Below are 21,342 nucleotides of genomic sequence, written 5' to 3'. Positions count from 1 at the left end.
CAGATTTCAGCAGCACAAAGTGAGGCCATTGACTACCTCAATCAGAACAGCTCTTGGCTTCTCCTGTGCTGCCAGAAGCTGAGGCCTGCTTGGCAAGGATTTATGAATGAATTTTTCCTAATTACAGGTTTCAGTGTTCTTTGGCTATATTTGCTTGTATTGAGTTCAGCTCATGGTTATCCCTTTTCTTAGGTTGCCAAAGTAATAACTCCTTGAACCTAAACACTGCGGGATATGGTGGGGGTGTCTAGGTGCTGTTGCTGCCTTTCTCTGGTGTTGGTTTGGGCATTTTGTGCCCTCCAAGGTATGGACAGGAGAAACCCAGGATTCAACTCTCTCTTTCTTGTGGCTCCCCCTTACCCTTATTACCTCAACATCATGTTTTCTCTTCCTCTTTATCAATCTCAAGAGTGGCTGTTGCCCTCTACCTGCTTACACTTGTCTTCATCCCTTCCTCTCTGCAACCTCTTTCCAGCTTTGGCCAGCTCCACTTCTGGGGTGATGACCAAGGCAAAGCACATGAGCCCGTCTTCCAGCTGAAGAAGACCCTCAAAGCACTGTATGTTCTGAGGGCAAATTGCTGCTTTTCAACAACAGGGATCAGGCAAAAGATAAAGAAACAGAAATTGATTTTCTCTGTATCTCAGTGACTCCCTGCCCGGCTCCCAGTCCCTCATCCTGCCTAAAACCTTTCACCAGTGGTTGATAAGGGTTTGAGAATTTGTTGCTAAATACTTGGCAATAACAATTAGTTCTTACTCCATTAACTCTGCCAGTGATTAGCTGTAGCCAAAAGGCATCTGTTATTAGCCTTTTCTGAGCTATGTGGGTATGGCTTTGTCTTGCTAAGTTGCTACATTAGTGGTGGTCTGTTATATTTTATAGGCAAATTTTGCTTGGTTTTTTTTTGTTTGTTTTTTTTTAATTAGGATTGAGATTTATCTTGACATTGCAGTAACCACTGACAATAGATGACTGTCTCAGTATGCTTCTGACTTGCCTTACCTTATAAGCCTAGGACAAAATTATGCCTGCAAGTCCTGTTTTTGTGTGTAGTCTTCTGACCTGATTTTTGCCCGAGGTACCAATGATAATAAATCCACTGATGTTTTGCTGGGAAATAGAAATACTTCATTGTTTTTCTATTTACTGTGGCTGACCTGAAAAAATAAATACTTTCCTGCCAGTGTGGTATTGTGAGTCAGACAAGATATCTTTTTACTTCACTGTAATGACACCTCAAACATCTGTTTGTTTTCCAGTCTTTAGAGATCTTGACTGAAAACATACTTTTGCTTTCTCAACACTGTACTAAATTTCTCTGAAATTATAAAGAAATCCCCCAATCAGGTTCTTTTTTTATTCTTGTTTCAGGAGCCCAGAGACATGAAGTAGCCTTAATGAATGGGCTAACTGTTAACTTGCACCTCCAGATGGTATGTCTTTCTGATGTTTATTTGATGTTGTGTTGACAAGTATTTTTTTCCTTTCTTTTTGGATGTAAGCGAAATGTTTCCTGAGGACCTCGCAAAGAGAAGCACTTGGATGATAGCCTAACTTTTCTTAAGCCTTGGGAGTTGTATCTTGAATGCTGCTTTGGCTTGTGCAAGACCTGGCTCCACTTAATATTAAGCAGAAAAGCTGGACAGAGAAATATTCTTAAGGTGTCTGTAGAGAAAGTTTGTGCTTTTCTTGTGTGTACTGCACGTTAGTCCTCAGAGAGGAGTTTTTGTTTAAGAAACATTGCCAAATAACTTCTCAGTTTTGAATTTCACACCAAATTTCACAGTTTAAGAAACAAGAGCTCAACTGTGAGCAAGACAAAGCTGTAATTTCAGTCAAACTTAAAATGCAGTTGCATACAAGACATGACATTTTTGAGTTATTGCAGTGAAGCAGTAGATTTGGATTTTTATGACATTGTGGCCATTGATGTTGCCTTCTGTTGAGCAGGTCTCAGCTGTTACATACAGCCTGTCTCTGTTTCTCTAGTGTCATCAAGGACGTGGTTCAACTGAAGACCTGAAGCTTCATTCTGTGTGGTTTGCACAAAAAGATTTGTCACTCAGGTCCTCTCCTCTGGAAATATCTCCGACCTTTGTGAAATTGAGAAACTTGTAGCAGGGTAGGATGGGGCTGAGTCCAAGCCAATTTACCTGGCAGCTCTGCCCTGAAATATGTGCAAGGCAGCCAGACCTGTGCCAAACTTGATGCATACACATCGCCTGCTGAGCTCTGAGCAACCACTGCTAGCATGAGCAGGAGGGCTTGTAGGTCTTCTCCTTGTCCTCTCAGCAGGGTGGCAAGCCCAGCTTGCCTCTATGTGAGGAGCTGAGAAGGAAAGGCTATTAACCTAAAGGTGCTGAGATTAGGTCCTTCCAGAAGGATTAGTCCTTTGGTCAGGCTTATTTCAGAGAAGGGAATGATTTGGTAGCTTTAGGGCAGGGATGGCAATCCAGTTCCTTAGCACTGTTTGCTATTCTTCAGCCACTGCTTTTACTTGCAGGGTGGAGCTGGGTGAGATCCCAGCTTCCCTGGCTGCAGTCAAAGCTTTGCCACTGATACCTGTAAGTGCAAGTTTTCACTGCTGGATTTTGGTGGCCTTTGTTATGGATGTATAAAATACAGTATATCAGAATGCTTTCCCACTTTGATAACTGTTATATGGACAAAGAAATATTTGTAATTTCTGGGGGGTTCTCTGTAGTCTGCATGAAAGTAAAGTAGTCTTTATTAAGTTATATACTGGGAGTATCTCTCACATCTCTGCTTAGATACATTTCAACATATCTTTTTGTATTTTTTTTTCTTAACAGCTAGCTTTCTTTAAGCCTACTCCAAGACGTTATAAAATTCTTCTGGAAGCCAAAGCCTTTCCTTCTGACCATGTAAGAAATTAATATTTCACTAAATTTGTATTATTAATCATATTTTTCTAAAGAATATCAGCAGCCTGATCTGAATATTTATTAGCACTTCTTGTCCAAGTAACATTACAGTAAAAAAATCTGTCAGAAGTTCAGCACATTCTACAGATCGTAGTTTTATTCCTTTTGTTAAAACAAAAACCATTATAAGAGGAAAAGATTGAATGGGTACATTGATTTATTAGTCTTTTTAAAGACATTGAGCAAACCACTGGCCTAAATCAACTGAAGTTGTAAATGTTTTATTAATTCTTGTTGCTGTTTCACTTTATGAAATCAGATCAATACAAGCTCACAACATTACCACTTGTATATCCCCAGACAGAGATGGAAATGTTTGTTCTTAGCACTTCAGATTACTAGTTCAAACATAATTTGTCTGCTATAAAATTGAAGACAATACCCTGTGCATCACAGCTTAGAACAAATTAATCTTTGGGTTTGTGACCCACTGCTACTTTATCATCAACTCCATAAACTCATGGAAATTGATAACACATTTGATCTCTAAGGTGCAATAAAAATAATTCAAGCTGCTAAAAGGTTTATTTGTAATGAAGATGACAGCACAGGTGTGTATAAACCTCAAATTGTCTGTATCCTAAGTAATGTTCAAACTAATCCAAGTTTGTTCCAGATTTACATTTGGATTCCATCTTAATTTTTTACAGCACTTCAGCAATAATCTGTGCAACTGTCATCACTTCAGTTCCTGTCATGTAATTTTAAGCTATTTTATAGTATTATTCAGTGATTCTCATGCCATCTCCAGTGCCATTATTTAATTATAAAATCAGCCTGTAGAAGTTTCAAAATAGCCTGAAAATTTGGAGCTCTCAATTCCTCCCAGCAGTGCAGCAAATCCAAGGTTTTTTGAGATCGTATGGCATGAAAATAGCATGGGATAGCATGTGTGTGCTTGCCAAGCCTCTTTTGTGTTGACAGCAGTGGCTTTGTGACAGCCTGGGATGTAGCATGTGCTACGAAGCAGAGTGGGTGCCCCTGGAAGAGGCCATGTTCAGTCTTCTCCGTGGCTGTTACCCATGCAGGCTTTGCTTGCTGAAGTCTGGTAAAGCTCACCCTCCACCACGTTTCCACCCTCATTCTGCTCTGTGAACTTCTCCTGTAGGATTTCAGTTTTGATTTTATCCTTGCTGTCTGATGTGAATTAAATTCTGATCTTTTTTCAAACCAAAGGAAATCTAGAAAGTTTTTAGTTTTAGCTTTTGAGTGTTATTTTTAGTGAAAGGTGGGTGTCTGAGTCCCTTTTCTGAAGTCCTGATGTTTTGTAGGTAGGTTTTTTTAGTTATTTTATCATGAAGTTGCTCTAACATGTTCTGCATGGAAATCTCTTCCAGTATGCTGTTGAGTCCCAACTTCGATTTCATGGGCTTGATGTGGAGAAAAGCATGCTCCTGATGCAGCCACGGGAGGTTGGTGAGAAACATGTCACCTCTCATTATTGCTAAGGGCAGAAATATATTGCATGGGGGAGGAGTCAAAGATTCTCAAATGTTCTAGTGTCTGCCTGCAGAAGTTTTATAATCTATTGCTGCCAATGCTTTCAGGTTAAATTTATGACTTGTATATTCTGCTTCCGTATATTTGTTTCGGTATCAGGACCCATTTTAAAATTGTCTTGTTCACCCAGTGAAAAAAAAGTTACTCTGACTTTTTTTCTGTCTGCAAAATGTGACAGCATCCTGAGAGAACTGCAAAATGCTGTAGCTCATGGAGAAACCCTAATGTCCTTTCAGTGTCCTAAGGTAAAAGATTGCCAGAACAGGAACAACAGCAGCCTGTGTATCAGCACAGATGAAGGGAAAGGTCTGCTTTGAGTAACAGACAATTCAGATTAATTTGAAAGACTGCCTTGCTTCACCTTTGTGGCATTAAGAACTTTGCCACTGAACTACAAACTGAGGGTGACCTTTTGCTTCCAAAATCTGAGTTATCTTGTGAGTAAAGAGTCTGCTCCTGAAAGCTTGATAGATTTGCAAAGATTGTTGAGATAATAACAGTTGGTTGCAATTCAACAATCCTGCCCAAGCTCTTTTCAGTAACAAGGCTAATTTAATTCTGGGTTTTCACTGCCTAATTGATCCCTAGGTGGTGGTATGTTTTACATGATGCCTTGCTAGGAAGATGGGAGGAGTATGAGGCAGTAATTTTCCTATAAAGATTGTGGAGAGGGGGATGTTTTCTTGAAATTCCTCTGTATCTAATGACCCCAGGTTTGGGGATTTTTGTACCTTTGATGATGTGAGACTTACTGTTCTTGAAATATAAATATGGAAGGCTTATAATAGCTTCCTGTGGGATACAAAGTTTATCAGAAAAGTACAGAGTGAAACTGATAGACAACTTTCAACTCTTGTGGGTGTCACAAATTTCAGATACCACATCGAAATAATTATATATGCTGTTTGCACCAGGATTTTTTTAGCTGGAAATTAAGACTGTCTGAAATAATAAGCATGATAGAATCTCAAGCAAAGAGACTTTTTGTAACTGGCATCTTCAAGATATGTTTGCTGGTGTTGTTTGTTGTTGTGGGTTTTTTTTAAATATATATATAACTTACTCATAGGCTACTTCATAGCTCTACCTTTTTGTACATCATTACCATGCTAAGGGTTTGCTTTTGGTCTCTTTATGCAAGTAGTGCAGCTCCTGGTAAAATATAGATAATGAAGTAAGAAATGACAGTTTCCTTACTGCCAGAGTTGATGTAAAATGTGTATTTAACTTTGTTTTAGGGGGAGGAGACCTTGAGGACTGAAGATATCCTTGCTGTAATTGAGAAGGAAGGGGACTCTATTGCTGTCATTCTGTTCAGTGGGGTGCAGTACTACACGGGACAGCTGTTTGACATCCCTAGAATAACAAAGGCTGGCCAAAGAAAGGTAGGATTGCTCCAGATCCATCCTTTTAACACCTATTTCAGCTCAGTTTTCCTTTAGAGATGTTCTTAATTTCTGCCTTTTGTGGAACAAACCAGAGCACCTGTGGAAACCTGTGGTGCTCCGATAAAAAGGGAAAGCACTCTGTACTGAGATCCTCTGGGGGCTGCCTGAGGAAACAGCCCTGCCAGAGCAAGCTGGCAGGTGTGATTTCAACTATGTGGAGAGGTAATTCATGACTATTAACTTCTACAGGACTTTTCTCGGAGGATAGAATTTCAAGAGGTTCAGTGGAGAAGGAGGAGGAGGTAATCACAGCTCCCATCTCTCTTTAAAATTTAGAGTTAGATTTCTGGGTTTTGGCAGACTTCAGTGATTTTCCTCTGCCACACTGTGGCAGTTTTTGCCCCTGGTGAGCAGGGAGGTGAGCTCCCTGCAGAGCCAGCAGTTTTCAGACTCAGCTGATCAGTTTTTCAGAGACAGGCTGAACATGGAGCACGTCAAAGTCACAAGAGGTCTGTATTTTAGTGATGACTCAGCCTTCAGAGCTTGCAGGCAGTGTGCTCTGTGGACAGAGCTGTAAAACTTCTTTAACCATCTCAATTGCCTCAGGAATCCAAGCAAAAATAGTTTTTAATTAAGTCGTCTTATCAAGAGGAGGTCACCAGACTTTCCATAGGGGTAGTCTTTTACTGGGTGTACCTTATCTCATGCAAGATTAAACCACTCAAGGATAAACTTATCACTGGATTGTGGCAAACCAGCTAACTATTTATATTTGATGTTTTAACTCTCTGGAGAGGTTCCTGGCTCACATCAGGCTGTACATCTTCTGTTGCTGTAGGTTTGGCAGTGGAAATTTTTCTGGAGGTCAGGGAGTAAGTTAAGCTGCTGGAAAGGGATGGTAAAGTCTCTTCTGGGAGAGCACAGCAGGTGTGACTACTAGTGCAGGGCCCGTGGGATCTAAAAAGGGAATGTTCTCACAGAGCAGTGCCTGGCAACAGAATTGGTCCTGAGCACGGTACAAAACAAGACTGGCTTCTGACATGGAATCAGAAAGCCAAGGAGTCAGCTGCAGGAGGGAAAGAGTCTGTGTATTAGCTGCATATAGCTCTGAGAGCAGCACCTTCATGGTGCCTTCCCTGTGAGGGTCTTCCAGTACTGCCCACAAATAAACAAGAGGTTATGCTGAAATGCTTGAAAGGGAAGCTGGATTATTAATAGGGTGATGCCACCCACTGCTCTGCTTGCTCTCTCTCCTGGTGGCAGCAAAGCTTTTGTTCAGCCACCAACACCTACGTGCCTACAGTGCTGCTTCCCCAAAATCTGCTCTGTGATGTGTCTGAAAGGTGTCTGAGGGACAAATCTATTTTCTCTCCTGTAAATAGGAACAACCTGGGAAAAGCCCATCACTTTACTACCTCTCTAAAGGTGCTCTCTGGGCTGCAGGACACATGCTTGGATGAGTGAGGTGATGCAGTTTCACTGAAAGCTATAAGCTACCCCAAAGTGGCTGAGAGCCTGTGTCCTGGGGAAAAGCAGCCACTGGTAGCTCATTATATGGAGTGCAAATGGATTTCATGTTTATGTTATCTGAGGAGATAACCAGGATTTGGTGGAGAGAGCTGAAAATTTCTATAAGGCAATGCAAATAATAATATCAGCTCGAGTGTATGTGCTTCCATGTGGAGATACACAGAAACATTGCACAGTTCTAGAGACTCCGTCATGTTACTGAAGAGCAATTCTGACAGCAGTTCAGGACTGCAGCAGGCACAGAGAGATGTCAAATACATATTTCTACCTGCATGCCTGTTAGAAATGCCAGAACATAGAAGTAGATCTTTCTTCCAGAAATATTTCAAAAGGGAAAAAAAATAATTGCCAGCCTCTTTGTGGTGAGAGCACGTAGGACTGGGATCCAGGTGACCTAAAATATCATCAGTGTATTACAAAAAAACAACAACAAAAAAGTTGCTCAGCCTTAAGACCTACTGGAGTACCCACAAGGCTTGAAAAGCAAGAGCCAGCCCTGTGTTTATTTCCCTGCTGTCAGATATACTCAAGTCAGTGTCCTTATTGATTCCACCCCCTGGGTTAAGTGATGTTTATACAAAACCACTATGTAACATATTGTTACACCACACTTAAATGTCTGCATATGGCAAATATTTACTTGATCAGCTATGAAAGCAGAGATTCATTATGAGTTTGCTATCTTAATACTGTTAAGAGTTGCTCCTGTACCCTGCTACTTCTCTTGGTCTCAAAAAGCTTAAGATGTGGAATCTTCAAAAGGAATTGGCTCCTCTCCTGTGTTACCAGGTCCAGCTTGATGTTAGGAGATGCTGTTGGGTTAGAGAAGAAGAAAGCCACCAATTGTTAGCATCTATATAATGTGCATGGGCTTGATTTCTGTTTGGTGGCATCCAACCTGTTCCTGTCCCCAGGGTGACAAGCTTTCAGGACAGTAAGATCATGGCCTTAAGGACCATATCTCCTTCAAGAGCTTCTGGACCTGATGACACCAGGATTGTCTTATATGTAATATATTATCTCAGAAAGGCTATAAGTCCTTTAAAATGTCTGTTTAAAGAGGATAAGCCCAGAAGTCATGTTCATTGTAAAAATGCAATGCTCCACTTCCTGGTGATTAATGACCCCATGCTCCTGGGCAGAAAATAGGCTGGGGAGATCTGACAAGCAAGAAAGTCAGAAGGGGAAAAATACAAGGTGGAAATCTGAGAAATGGAAGAAAAAAAAAAATCATTTGTCAACCATTCTAGCAGAGAAAAGTCCTACACAGATGGTCTTAATTATTCTTTTGACGTGCAATTGAAATAAATTCCTGAAGTGTTGTGCCCTACCAGGACTTAGAGATTTGAGCTACAAGCTCAGGAGGTCTGGAAAATGTCCTAGGATTCTTGAGGTCAATCATTTATGAATTACGTTGCTGATTTCCTTTTACATTTTTTAAGCCAATTTCCTAAGTTCTCTACGTATGTTAAGATTCCTCCCAGAGCGAAAGCTCTGCACATAGACAGCTTCATTAAGTCATTAAATATTAAATGAACTAAATTAAGCTTGAAAAATTACCTCAGGCTATTTTTTCATCTTGGGTCTCTCGGATAAATCAAAATTACTACGTATTGTGCAAGAGACTCATCAGCAGGCTGAAGAGGATCTAACAGTTTTCCTCATTTCATACTTTGGAACTTACTCTAGAGGATGGAGGGGGTTGAGTCATTTTGTTCTTCTACAAGCAAAGAAATGGCTGACTTTTTGGAGACTCTACCTTTCAAATACAATTTTCATTTCATAAGTTATATTGTACTTTCCACTGACTTTGTGCTGTATGTAAAGTATTTTAATCTCTGGAGTCCCAGTAGGAAGGGCTTTAAGACCCTTCATCTTAATTTCTTTTCCTGTCTTTCTTTCTGAATGTCCCAGGTTTGCTGGTGTGAAGCTGTCATTTCTTTCCCTCTCTCCAAATGTCATTGTCCATGCTGAGTAGTTACCTGCTGGTTATCAGCAGCTACCCAGACACTTTGCAGAAATGACTTTTAGATGTTAGAATAAAGCGGAAGAGGCAGGGGAGAACACATGTCCTCTTTGCCCAGAGCAGATGGAGAACTCTGTTTTCCCCTTAGCCTGGGGAAGCGACGTTCCCACGCAGTCCTTGTTCTGCGTGGCTTCCTCAGGGAGAACTGCTTCAGTTTGTTTTACTTTTCCCCCTGCAATCTGTGTGGCTAAACATTTGCTGTTTGTGCAACTCGAGTGCCAGACGCCTCCCACGGGAAAGCCAACCTGCGCCACCCATCCTGTAGATGACAACTAGAACAAACTGGTATGAGTGGGTGTTTCTGAGATGCTGCAGGAAACCTGCCAGCACTGAACCCACATTTTCAGGCTGTGCCTCCTTCGTTACTTAAATAACACACTGTGGGATTTACCAACCCATTTCAAAGGAGTGGGGAACAGTTAAAGCAGTTCAGGAAGGTCACCCACGGGTGGCGTGTCAGTTGTTGTCCTGTTTTTGAACTATGAGCCCATGATGTGGATGCAAGTTGATCTACTCCAGCTTGGGTCAGTGCCCAAGGAGGTTTGTGTGAGTTGAGGGTACAGGTATAGATATGGCTGGGGAGCCTCATGACTGGGAGGTCATCCAACCTGCTGGTATCCTAAGGAGTCTTGTCCTACCTCCCATCTGCTGTCTAGTTGTAATTTGTCATCTGTTCTTGAACTTATCTTTTTATAGAGTTTGTCACTTACTGATGGGGAAAGGACAATTGATTTTAACACAAGACTCACCACAGAATTAAATTTCTTATGAGTTTTTTTTTATGAGCAACTACCACTGTTGTCTTTGTTTTGATTTCATTAATGTACGGCCAGACACATACATTTGGCAAGACTCTCAGCATATCACATTATTCCTGGTTTCCACTGCAACCAATGAATCTCTCAGAGCACTTCTTCAAAAAAAAGTTTGTGTGGGACGTATGTAAGAAGGGATACCTGCTAATGTTTAAAGCCAGTCAACTGAAGTTTTGATGTTAATGCCCTAAAACACTCTGAAAACCTTATTGTTTTATAGCAGATTTGCTTTAGTTTGCTGTAGCTTATTTCTCTGCCCCAAGGCTTCTTTCTCTCTGCATGAGGGCATTCCCACGGGCATTTCGTGTGCTTCAGCTCCTCTAAAGTTTCTTCACCGTGCCAGTTGGTATGTCTTGACTCACTTTTGAGTGTCCCTGTGAAGACAAGGCACCAAGGGTGTGAAGGCTAGACTGGTTATTGGAACGTTGGTTCTGTTTAAGAGCAAATGTTCTCTATGGCAGAGAGTTTTCTTCCCATCATTGTGGAGCAACTTCTCCAGCTGTTAATGAGGCACAGTAATTCTAATGGAGGCCTTAGCAAATCTTAAAATGCTGCTTCATTCAAGTTGATATCTAGTTTATACAGAAGATTAAATATACCAAAGTACTGTTTAAGTAATTTAGCTAAGGCTCCCTTTGTGCAAGAAACAGCAAGAGACTCTTAAAAAATCCTTTGTTTTATTATTGAATGTTGATTTTTCTGAAGCCTGTGCTCTCAGTCTTCTTCCTACCATGCTGCTTGTAAGCAAGCTGTTTGTGTTTTAAAAGCAAAATGCAAAATAGCATGAAATCTGTAGTCCAGGAAAAAAAAAAAAAAAGAGGTAGTTTTATTTCTGTGCTTAAAAAAAAAATAGCAAAGCTTGGAAGAACTTTTTAGTTTAAAAATGCTGCCATCCAGTGGTTATTTTGTGTAAACCTGCTACTTTCTGATCTATACATTGTGCCTTTCCCCCCCCCCAGTGCCCTGTGCAAGTTGTGGTTATGACAAACGTAACACTTTTCACAGTAAAATGACAGAATGCTTTCCTAATTTTGAAGAGCCAAGTACAAAAGTCCTTAAAGACAACTGTGTTGCACAGGCTCTGTTTCACGTGTTTGGATTCCCAAGGTGCAAGATCCTCATAGTTTAAGTATCAAGAAAACCTTTAAGTAAATAGTGAAATATATTTACTTCTGTATCATATAATTATGTACACTGCTATTTTATCTCTGCCTGGACCCTGTCATGCTGTACAACAGTTTGAAAAGATGCATTTGTTCTCAATGCCTGTTTCAAGTGATTCCACTTTGCTGCAGGAGAAACACCTTAGGAATCTAAACCATACCCAAGCATCCTTGAATCATAGAATCATAGAATCCTAGGGGTTGGAAGGGACCTCGAAAGACCATCCAGTCCAACCCCCCTGCCAGAGCAGGGTCATCTAGAGTACATCACACAAGAATGTGTCCAGGCGGGTTTTGAATGTCTCCAGTGAAGGAAACTCCACAACCTCTCTGGGCAGCCTGTTCCAGTGCTCTGTCACTCTCACAGTAAAAAAATTTTCTCTGATATTCACCTTAAACCTTCTATGCTCCAATTTGCATCCATTACTCCTTGTCCTATCACTGAAGGCAACCTCACCCAAAATTATTTCTACATGTATCTGTGGGATAGAAAACAGGTTTCTAGTAACAATATAAAAGGTGGGACTTGGTAGCATGCCTAGATAGAGAGCAAGTAAAGCTCTAAAGATGTTTTGTGTTGTTTTGTTTTTTTTCAAAATAAATATATAGTCATGATTATGTATTCTTTGATCTCTTTCCTGCAGGGTTGCTTTGTTGGATTTGACCTGGCTCACGCTGTTGGGAATGTAGAGCTTAATTTGCATGATTGGGGAGTAGATTTTGCATGCTGGTGCTCCTACAAGGTAACACAGATTCATTGCTTGAGACTATTTTCCATAATGTTACTTATGTCGGGGGTCAGCAAACAGGTCAGATGAGTAAGAACTACACCTGAACTGTTGATCAAGACTTAGCTGAATCTTTGCACCAGCCACAACAAGGAGGTGAACACTGGCTTTAGTGTTGGCTTGTTACAAGAAGTTTCAAAAGAAAATAGTGACAATGACCTGCAAAGTCTTGTGGGTGTGAGACCATACCAGTGGTGGTTAAACAACTGCTCTGAAGTACACTCTGTGGTCACAGTTTCAGAGCCTCTTCTCTTCCACACTGAGAAGGCCTTGAGGCTATTGGATTTTCTTAAGTGGCCTGAGAATATTCTTGTCTGAACTTACCTTTTTCTATGATCAGAAATTATTTATCTTTAGTTCATTTGACATCTCTAGAGATTAAGAATTGACAGATACAGTCAGCTGTGTTGTCTGATGATTTTACTGTATGCGTTATGACATGGGACTGTTTCAGTCATACCTCACTTTTCTGGCCTTTTGCCTGTTGGACTTCAAATATCATACATAAGCCAAGGAAGATACTTTTAGAATTCATCTGGAAAAATGTATCTGCTTTTATCTACATTAGCACTTTGGGTCTAATGCTAGAATCTCCAGTTAGAAACCACTAGAAATGTTAAAATTGGTCTGCTGTATAGAGTGGGGTGAGGGAAGGAAAGCTACACTTTACAGATAATGAACATGGCATGTACATGTTGATTTATTCTTTGCAGTATTTAAATTCTGGAGCAGGAGGCCTGGCTGGTGCCTACATTCATGAGAAGCATTCCCAGAGTATTAAACCGGTGTAAGTATATTTCTCTACCCAAAGAAAAGGTGCTGTGAGGTTTAAATGGGAAAATATCTCCCCTTTGAGCTGAGATCTGAATGTGTATAGATTCCTAGTCATTGACTACGGAAGTCTGTAGCTGTATATACGTGTAGGTGTGTATATATACATATATATATATATGCAGAAGAAATTCCTTGCTTCAAAAACCCTCATTGGGCTAATATCTGTTACTGACTTATTGTATTAATGAAAAGGTTAGTACAAGTTTAGATAATTTTATTACCTGACTTTGTTACCTCAGCTGGTAACAATGTTTTTAATCTTAATTTTAGTAAATTTTTAAATTGTTTATGTATATGCTACACATCTTAAATGTATTTCCTCCTTCAAGTCTGCTGTCAGTTCTAAACTAAATAGAATTACAAAAGAGAAAGCTTATAATATTAAAAACAAGTAACCTAAATCATGCTTGTGAGGCTGTATCATGTAAAGAGAATATTTAACATCTTCCTTTAAAAATTGATTTATTTAAATAATTGAAGTCTTTGGTTGGTGAACAAAATGAAAGACAATTTCAGCCCTGTGTCTAATAGCTCTTTAATACTGGAATATTTACATTAAAATTATCTCCACTGGTAAAGCTAGAAAGTATTACATGGAGATCTGTGTTCTCAAAGACTGTGTAATCCGTGAAAAGCTGTTCTATCAACTGAGGTTAGTTGCATTAAAAAAAAAACACCAAAAAAACAACAAACCAAATGTTACTTAAAATGTTCTACGACTGTACTCTATGTATGTACATTAAGAGCAGTAGGATTAATACTTTTAATGCACTGACAAATGTAAGCATTTCTTTCTAGCTGTGCTTGGAGAAATTGCTGGCACTTGCTTTTATTTTAGCTTGAAGAAGGCAAACTAAATCAGGTTTCAGAGAGAAATAACATTATAATAAGCAGCTTCGCTGCACTATGTGCTGGTTTCAGACTGTCTAGACTCCCTGGAGATAACAAAATAACGCTGATAAGTTCTTCTCAGCCACCCCTAACAGAAAACTCATTAGGATGACATACGACCTGTTGTGAGCAGATTTGATCCTCACGTGTGAACACTAGCAAAATATTCCAAATACCAGGATATTTCTTCTGGAAAGGATTTTCCTGCTTCCCTGTTAGCCAGGTGCAGGTGTTGCTGTCATGGTCAAACCTCTGGGCTGCGACTGTGGGGAGCTGGGAAGGTGCTGAGAAGGTGCTGAGAAGTGAAAATATGTGGGCCAGATAGAAATCAAAGAGTAGCACTGGGAAGAATTAATAAAATCTCAAGGACTTTGAGTCTTTCTTGGCCTCCTTGATGAAATTCTGAAACTTCTGTGAGGGTACTAGCTTAGAATTGTAGGTAAAAGCTTAAATTAGTTTTTGCTGAATGTTTCTTCATACGTAGTCATTACTTTGTGTACTAAAACTGGATACTGGATGTCTCTAAATAAAATTGCCTGTATTAAATGGGATTTTTTGGCCTGGGGCCCAATTAAGGTTACAAATTCAAGCTTCCTGCATAGACCCTTTGCATTATTTGATCATAGTTATTTCTTAATTCCTGAGATTTGATAATCGCTCATCAAATTGTTTGTAGTTAATATGCTCTGGTTGCATTCCCTTTCTTTCTTTTCTACATCAACCAGCCATCTCAGGTCTCCAAATAAGGCAGTGAGACAAAGGAGAATTTGTCTATGTCAAAGTATTCAATTTTATAGCTGATTTAAATGCAGAGCTATTTGCTGTCTGTTGTACAATCAAATAGAGTGGAATTTAACTGCTCGGGAAGTTGCGGGTTTGATGTTGTAGTTGGAAAGCTTTGGGCTGTCATCTGAGTCAAGGATGACACCCAGTGGCCAACTTCCCTCAGAAAGAGAAGCACCAAACACTTCTGTTTCTTTGCATCTCAGCCCACACGTAAGTGAGTAATTATATTTCAACCCAACCGATATTCTTTTGTCATTTTAACTGCCTGAAATGTTTTTACCTCACGGCCAATATTTTGCAGGCCACTTTACCCACCTATATAGATTTGTTTAATTTGTCTCATCCTTCGTATTTTCTGCAAGCTATTGACTAGGTAGTTATTTTTAGACTGAAACAATGTATTGTGGTTTAATATGAAAATGTATCTTCAGAGCATTCGGAGAGGCAGACCCAGAAGGTTTGCCAAGTGCCTGAGACTGGGGCAGAAAGGGCTGAGGCACTTACTGAAAATTAAACAGCTCAATCCAAAATTTTAATTTTAATCCCCCAAGAGCAGCTACTGCCCATCACCAAAGGCATTTAGGCATTTTGTTTTAACTTCCCCTGATTTCATGAGTGGTCTTTTGTCCATGCCCAGACTTGCTAATGAAAGCAGTGCAAGCCAATATGTGCTCACATCGTAGCTGTGCATGGTTTCACAAACTGGGTTCCAACCCCCAGCTGCTCCCTACAGGTGCTACTTCCATCCAGAGCCTGGCCCCTGGACAACAAAACACTTACTTGTTGCTCCTTTCTTTTAAAATGCAGCTTGAGAAAGAGTGATTAATTGGTTTACTAGCCTTGCTACCAGCAGCTGGGGGACACAATGAAAATGCTTTGGGCTTTGACTCCACAGACCGAGGTCATGGCAGCCTAACTGCAAACCCACACAATCCAAACCCAGTGTTCTTCAGTAATGTCACATCCAAGCAGACAAAAGGCAACAAAAATCCCACTCCTTTATGGATATGCAAGCTTCCTACAAGAGTTCTTAAAGCTGATAATTCACCAGCTTGGAACTGGATTTATGGCCAAGCGGGACGTTTGAGACTGGCTGTCAGATTAAGGTTATGGACAGTACAGATTCATATGTCTCCTTCTTGTTTTGTGTCACTGCAAACACTGACCTGCACTCCCTGGCTTAGTTAGGCACAGTTCTTTAATTCACTGCAAGGGCCATGAGTCTGAAAGTTATATGTTGTAACCATCCTAATTAACATGTGTACCCAAGTACATTGGGTAGTCCTTTGCTAGTCCCCTGTCTTTCTTCCTAGTGCCATAAAATTGAACCAATGTGACATAAATGGGTCTAATATATCCCTGTTTCCTCATGATCTCACCTCCTTTGAAGTCTCTTCTAATACTCAAATAGCTTTTTTAATACCTGCTCCATATATCACAATGCAATACATTTTTGGCTAATTGTGCTAGAGTAGTTTCTCTATGGGAAGGTTTCAAATAAAAAAAGACGAGGACAGAGCAGAGCTGTGAAATCCCTTCTGAAACAGTTTGGTCGGTCAGTGCAGGCTGGTCCTGTGCCATCAAGTTCCCACATAAATGCAGTTAATGTTGTGGAGAAGAGGTTTCCAAGACACACAGAGCGCTAAGGTGACCTACTAATACTAAAATATTGCTTGGCTAGCTTTCTGGGATCCAGATAAACTATATTTTTGTTTTCTCTTCCTCCCCCCCCCCCCGCCTTTTCTCAATTTCTCCAGTTATAAAAAGGATAACTCACATCTACCAAGGAGCTTATCTGTAATCAAATGAGAATGTTTGTGAGCACCTATGAAAGAAGGTACAGGAGAAATCAGGTGTTCACAGCAGAGAATGTGCAGTGAGTTGAGCTCTGCTGCCAGCTGGCATAAGGGACAGGAGGGGACAAACTCAGAGTCCTGAGATGGGAGAAGAAAAAAAGTCCTAGTCAAGTCTCTGTAAGAAAATTAAGGCATAACTTAAAAAGATGAAAGGGAAATAAATGTATGTAAAGTAGCCAGGAGAATAATAGATAAGCCTTGGCAGAGGATTAAATGAAAATTGTACACAGTCTAGGGTTTAAAATGAAAGGATTTATCAAGACTTAGCTTTAGCACAGACTAGCAGCAGGTAGAGTTTAAAAAGAAGTTTGTGTGATGTGAAGAAATGCTGCATGTGCAGGAAGCAGCTGATGTCCAGAGTCTGTCAGCTTGTACTATAGGATAAAAAAAGTATCAAAGAATAAGAAGTAAAAAGGGAACTATTTCATACTAGCTTTGAGAAACACGAGGTATCTTCAGACAATTTCTTCATAGGCAGAGGTGAGATATCAGCCCTTTCTCTTAGATCACTTTCCTTTTTGGCATCTTGATACTAGCGAAAATGCCAGACCACAGATGGCTTCTTGTTACTTCTTTATAGAAACCTGCACTGCTTTTTAGTATGTGAACTTTTACTCTAGCATGAGATAAACAAAACCAGACTTTTCCAGCTTCATACATCCCCCCCTTCCCATCTTGCCCAGGTCTTCTGGGTCACCACATTGTTCCCATGCAGACCCTCTCTGCTCATACATCTGTTTTGCAAGTGGCTGCTCAACCCCTTCCAGGGCTGGTAGCTTCAGCTGAGATTTTCTTTAGCTATTTTTTTGATATATGAGGAGATACCACATTATTTCTTTTTGAATTAGAGCCGCATAATCCCCAAACGAAATAGCTGAAGCTTGTGTGAAACTATTGAAAACAATGTAGCTTTGGAGCACAGTTGAGAGCAAAGGACACTCATAAAAAGATTGTGAAGGTGGTTTTATATCTACTGTATTAGAAAGAAATGAAGCTGCTCTTCTTTAAAATGCTTCTAGGGATAATAGGTTAAGATGGGACAATTCTCACTGACCCTTGGAGTCTATCAGCCCTGAGCATCTCAAAGGTTTAGTAGAACAGAGCACCCAGCCAGGCCAAGGAGAGGATCTGGAGGAGCAAAGTAGAAACTTCCAGGGAGCTGTATTGAATGTAGCCAGGTGGTAAGTCAGTGATCACAGATGCAAGCTATATGCTATGCTTTGCAGGAGGGTTTGTCACTGGTCCTAGTGGAATCAAATTGTGGACTGATGTATGAATAACCTATCTGTGGAGGGCAGCATGTGTCCCCTGAGTGCATAAAGTATCTTGTACTAAGGTAGACATGAACCGTTTCTTTGCCAAGGAGATGAGAACAATTTAGCTCCTTGAGCTAATTTAGAAACCAAAAGTTAAAACCTCCCTTGGGAAGAGACTGTTTAGGAATGAAGGCACCGGCTAATTAGGCTTAATTGCATTGTGTTGGGACAAGTGATTTATTAGGCCAATCTAGACCCATGATGGGCCTGCAGGGGTGTGTTCTCCAATTCACCAACTGAATGGCAAATATCCAAGAGCATTTTTTAACTTTGAAGTGAGTCTCTGGGTGAAAAAAAGAGAGAGGTTAATGTACATTCACATCATCTATTTCCATTCTCATTCCTTCAGCTCTGTACATGCTTTTATGTGGCTCCCATGACTGTCTCCTTGTTCTCTGTCAAGCATTTTCTCTCTATCTTCCTTCAAATCCCCCCTTAGAATTAAGCTGTATTTTCAAGCAATCTTGCTTCTTTTCCCATTATAAATAATCTTGCTCTTTCCTCCCTGAAAGGTCTTCCCCCATGTTTTGTCATCTTTGCCCTGGTTAGATTTTAAGGTGCATGAGAGAGGAGCTGTGTCTCCTCGTAAACTCATGGGTCTGTGTATGGGTAAGTGTGCTGTGCATCATGTCTGTCTCATCTATGGAATAGTTGGAGTGAGTATGGAAGATGATGTGCTGTTTTCATCCCCTGTGTACAGCCCCATGCTACTTGGACACTTATTTACAGTTTTGAAATCTCAGACCTAAAAATGGAGTATTTGGAAAAGCAGAGACATGGTTTCTGTCAAATTTCTTCAATATATATGGTACTGTTTCTAAAAAGCATGGTGCTGGACTGTTTCCTGCTTTTCATGCCAGTTACCAAGGCATGAAAAAGCTGGCATAAGTGGAGATAAACAAGTAAACAAAAGTACTTAGCTTCTATGAGTCATATCTTATCCAAAATAGTATTTATAGCTGAAGTGCATTTGGCTGCAGACATCTGCAGATGTCTTGGGTGCAGATTTGGAGATTTTATGTATATTTAATTCTTTGCCTGATGACATGCTCTTTCTTTTGTCCAAAACTCTACCGACAATATGAAGAAATAGCATTTAAAGCATGAAGCTTGTCACGGACTTTTTTGAAAAATAATTTTGATTTTAAGGCTGGGGCAGGTCAAATTCTTGCAATAGGTCTTTAATGATATTCATTCTTCGGCAATCACTCACTGAACTTGTGAGTTTACAAGTGAGATCTGAGCAGATTCAAATTTCTCCTGTATCTTTCCTTCTGGGCCATGCTAATGGGACACACCCCACTTGGTCTGCTCTGCCATGACCCTTTCCCACTCCCAGCTATGGAAACAAGAGGGAGGTGGGTGCCTTCCTTGTGGATGCACTTTCCCATCTGCTGCCTCTAGATTTTCTCATCAGATGGTGTAAGACGCAACTGCTCCAACACATGAAAAGGACCCAACAGGCTTAGCCTGATGGAAAGGTGAATGTGGCCTGGGGCTGCTCTTGCATCCTGGTTAACTAGCAAGGAAGAGATCCTGGGGCTTCCTTTGGAGTCTGTATGGTTGCTGTGATTTTATTTTTTTTCCCCTCTTTGAAGCACGTGTGTTGTGAGCTGCCTGCACTTTGTGTCTCAGTTCTCCACTTTGAGGCAGGTGGTTTTGAAAGTACTTTGCTGTGTCTTGAGTTTTCCCGGTAAGAGAAGGCTGAATGAACTTCCTGAGATGTAACATTCAAGCTGGTGTCACACACCTTTAACACAATGGAAAGAAAATCTTCTTTACCTGCCTTTTTAATTGGTCTCAGAGACATTATCTCCCCTTTTATGCTTATCCTTATCTCAGTCTGTACATTTCTGTATCCACCTCACAGAATCCTTCTCTCCTAGGGAGAAAAAAGTTTCTTTTCAATCAAAAAAGTCCAGTAAAATATTCCTCTGTTTCCAGTAAGACCTTGCTTACCTCTGTGCAGAAATGTGTGGGATATAATGCAGTTTTACATTTGGGATTTCCTACTAGATGTTGACTCCCTTTCAGTATTTGAAAATTTTTCACTTTTTCTATTTCAAATTTCCATTCTTGGTGCTTTCTATGAAGCTTTCTGCCTTTATTAATACTGTATTCTACACATGCTCTTTACAAAGGAGATTTGCTCATGCTTTTCTATTAGTTCATTAGTCCACAGTGGGGATTTGTTTCTTAATTTTTCTTAGTAAATGTGCTTCAAAATCATGGTACCAGCAATAGACGTGTTTATATGCCATTAATACTTGTAATATTATTTTTTTTCATTTATGTCCCCTGGAGTATATCCCTGTAATTGTCAGTTACTGGGTCAGAGTCTCCTGTACTGTGTGTTTTCCAGAGCTATTCATATCCCTGTCCTGGCTCAATCCCTCTCTGGGTTTAGCCTCAGTTCTGGAGTCACACCTACAGCTCCTATTGCAATTCATATCACAGCCAGCACCTGATTCAAATCATAAACATTTTAAAAGGTAATTGGAAGGTTGTTGCCCAGGTGAAGGAAATAATTCAGTATTTAGTATTTAATCAATAATTTAGTATTTGCAAAGTTGGTTTTCTGTGTGTGTGCATTAGGGGAATTTTGTGTGGGTTTTCTTTTTAGCTTGGGTCACCTCTTGTGCTTACTTGTTTCTGGGGTTTCTGTTCCTCATACCCCCTCTTTCTCCTGACTGGAACCTTCATCTCTCTAGTGCTCAGCCAGGAGAAGATGGTCACACCAGGACAACTCCATATCTTTCTTTCCCCTTGTGCTCCCTTAGTCAAATCTATTTTATCTTCATTGCTGTGGGCAGGCTAGGTATTTTGCCCCCAGCTCAGCTCTTTTTTTGGTAAGTCCAGCAAAGCAAGTCTACAGGCTGCTGTCCTTTACTTCTTGCCCCTCACACATCTTTGAGTCAGAAGCTTCTCAGAGACCTTCATGACATATTCTTTTTGCCCAGTTGCTTCAAGCCATCCTTCCTCTCACTTTGTGAAATACTAATTTTCAACAGCTGTTTGCTGCTGATGGTAAGTTCTTGTTATCACAGTCACTACTCCTCATTTGCCACTGAAGTGGAAATTACAGGGCAGCTGCAGCAGCAGTTCCAGTATGGGACACAGAAATCTGTGGCCGTTCTTCTGTGAAAAGCAGCTTCCAGAGAGCTGCTGGGAGGGACACTGTATCCCTCTCTTATCCTCTTCTTTCGCCTAGTTTCTCACTTTGCATTGCATCAAATCAGAGAGCTAATCACACCAGTGCAACTGGTTTGGAAAAGTTGTAGTTTCTTCCTGTCCCATGGCATAAAAAGCAGCCCCTTGAAGTGAAGATTTATATATTGTCTCTTCAGCTGTGTGCAGTTTATTGAACAAAATTCTAACAATTTCTTAACCTGATCTAGTTTTTCAGCATCCCTGTTTTCATTGACTGTTTCCTGACTTGATGTTCTAGCAACTCCTGTAAGGAAGCTCAAAGAGCTTTAATCAGTGTGTACTGGTGGTCTG

General features: G+C 40.4%; 1 protein-coding gene across 1 annotated transcript in view; it reads left to right on the top strand.

Annotated features, from left to right (window-relative positions):
- The window catches only part of KYNU (kynureninase), a 57,549-nt gene that overhangs the window by 21,090 nt on the left and 15,117 nt on the right, over window positions 1–21,342 (top strand). The window contains exons 5-10 of the mRNA XM_051622743.1: window positions 1,375–1,436; window positions 2,817–2,888; window positions 4,286–4,360; window positions 5,687–5,833; window positions 12,015–12,113; window positions 12,872–12,945. Coding sequence (XP_051478703.1) covers window positions 1,375–1,436; window positions 2,817–2,888; window positions 4,286–4,360; window positions 5,687–5,833; window positions 12,015–12,113; window positions 12,872–12,945 — 529 coding nt within the window. The remainder of the gene's footprint in view (window positions 1–1,374; window positions 1,437–2,816; window positions 2,889–4,285; window positions 4,361–5,686; window positions 5,834–12,014; window positions 12,114–12,871; window positions 12,946–21,342) is intronic.

The sequence above is a fragment of the Apus apus genome, chromosome 6 (genome assembly GCF_020740795.1).
Source record: "Apus apus isolate bApuApu2 chromosome 6, bApuApu2.pri.cur, whole genome shotgun sequence".
Taxonomy (NCBI): Eukaryota; Metazoa; Chordata; class Aves; order Apodiformes; family Apodidae; genus Apus; species Apus apus.
This window is presented reverse-complemented; position numbering and strand designations above follow the sequence as displayed.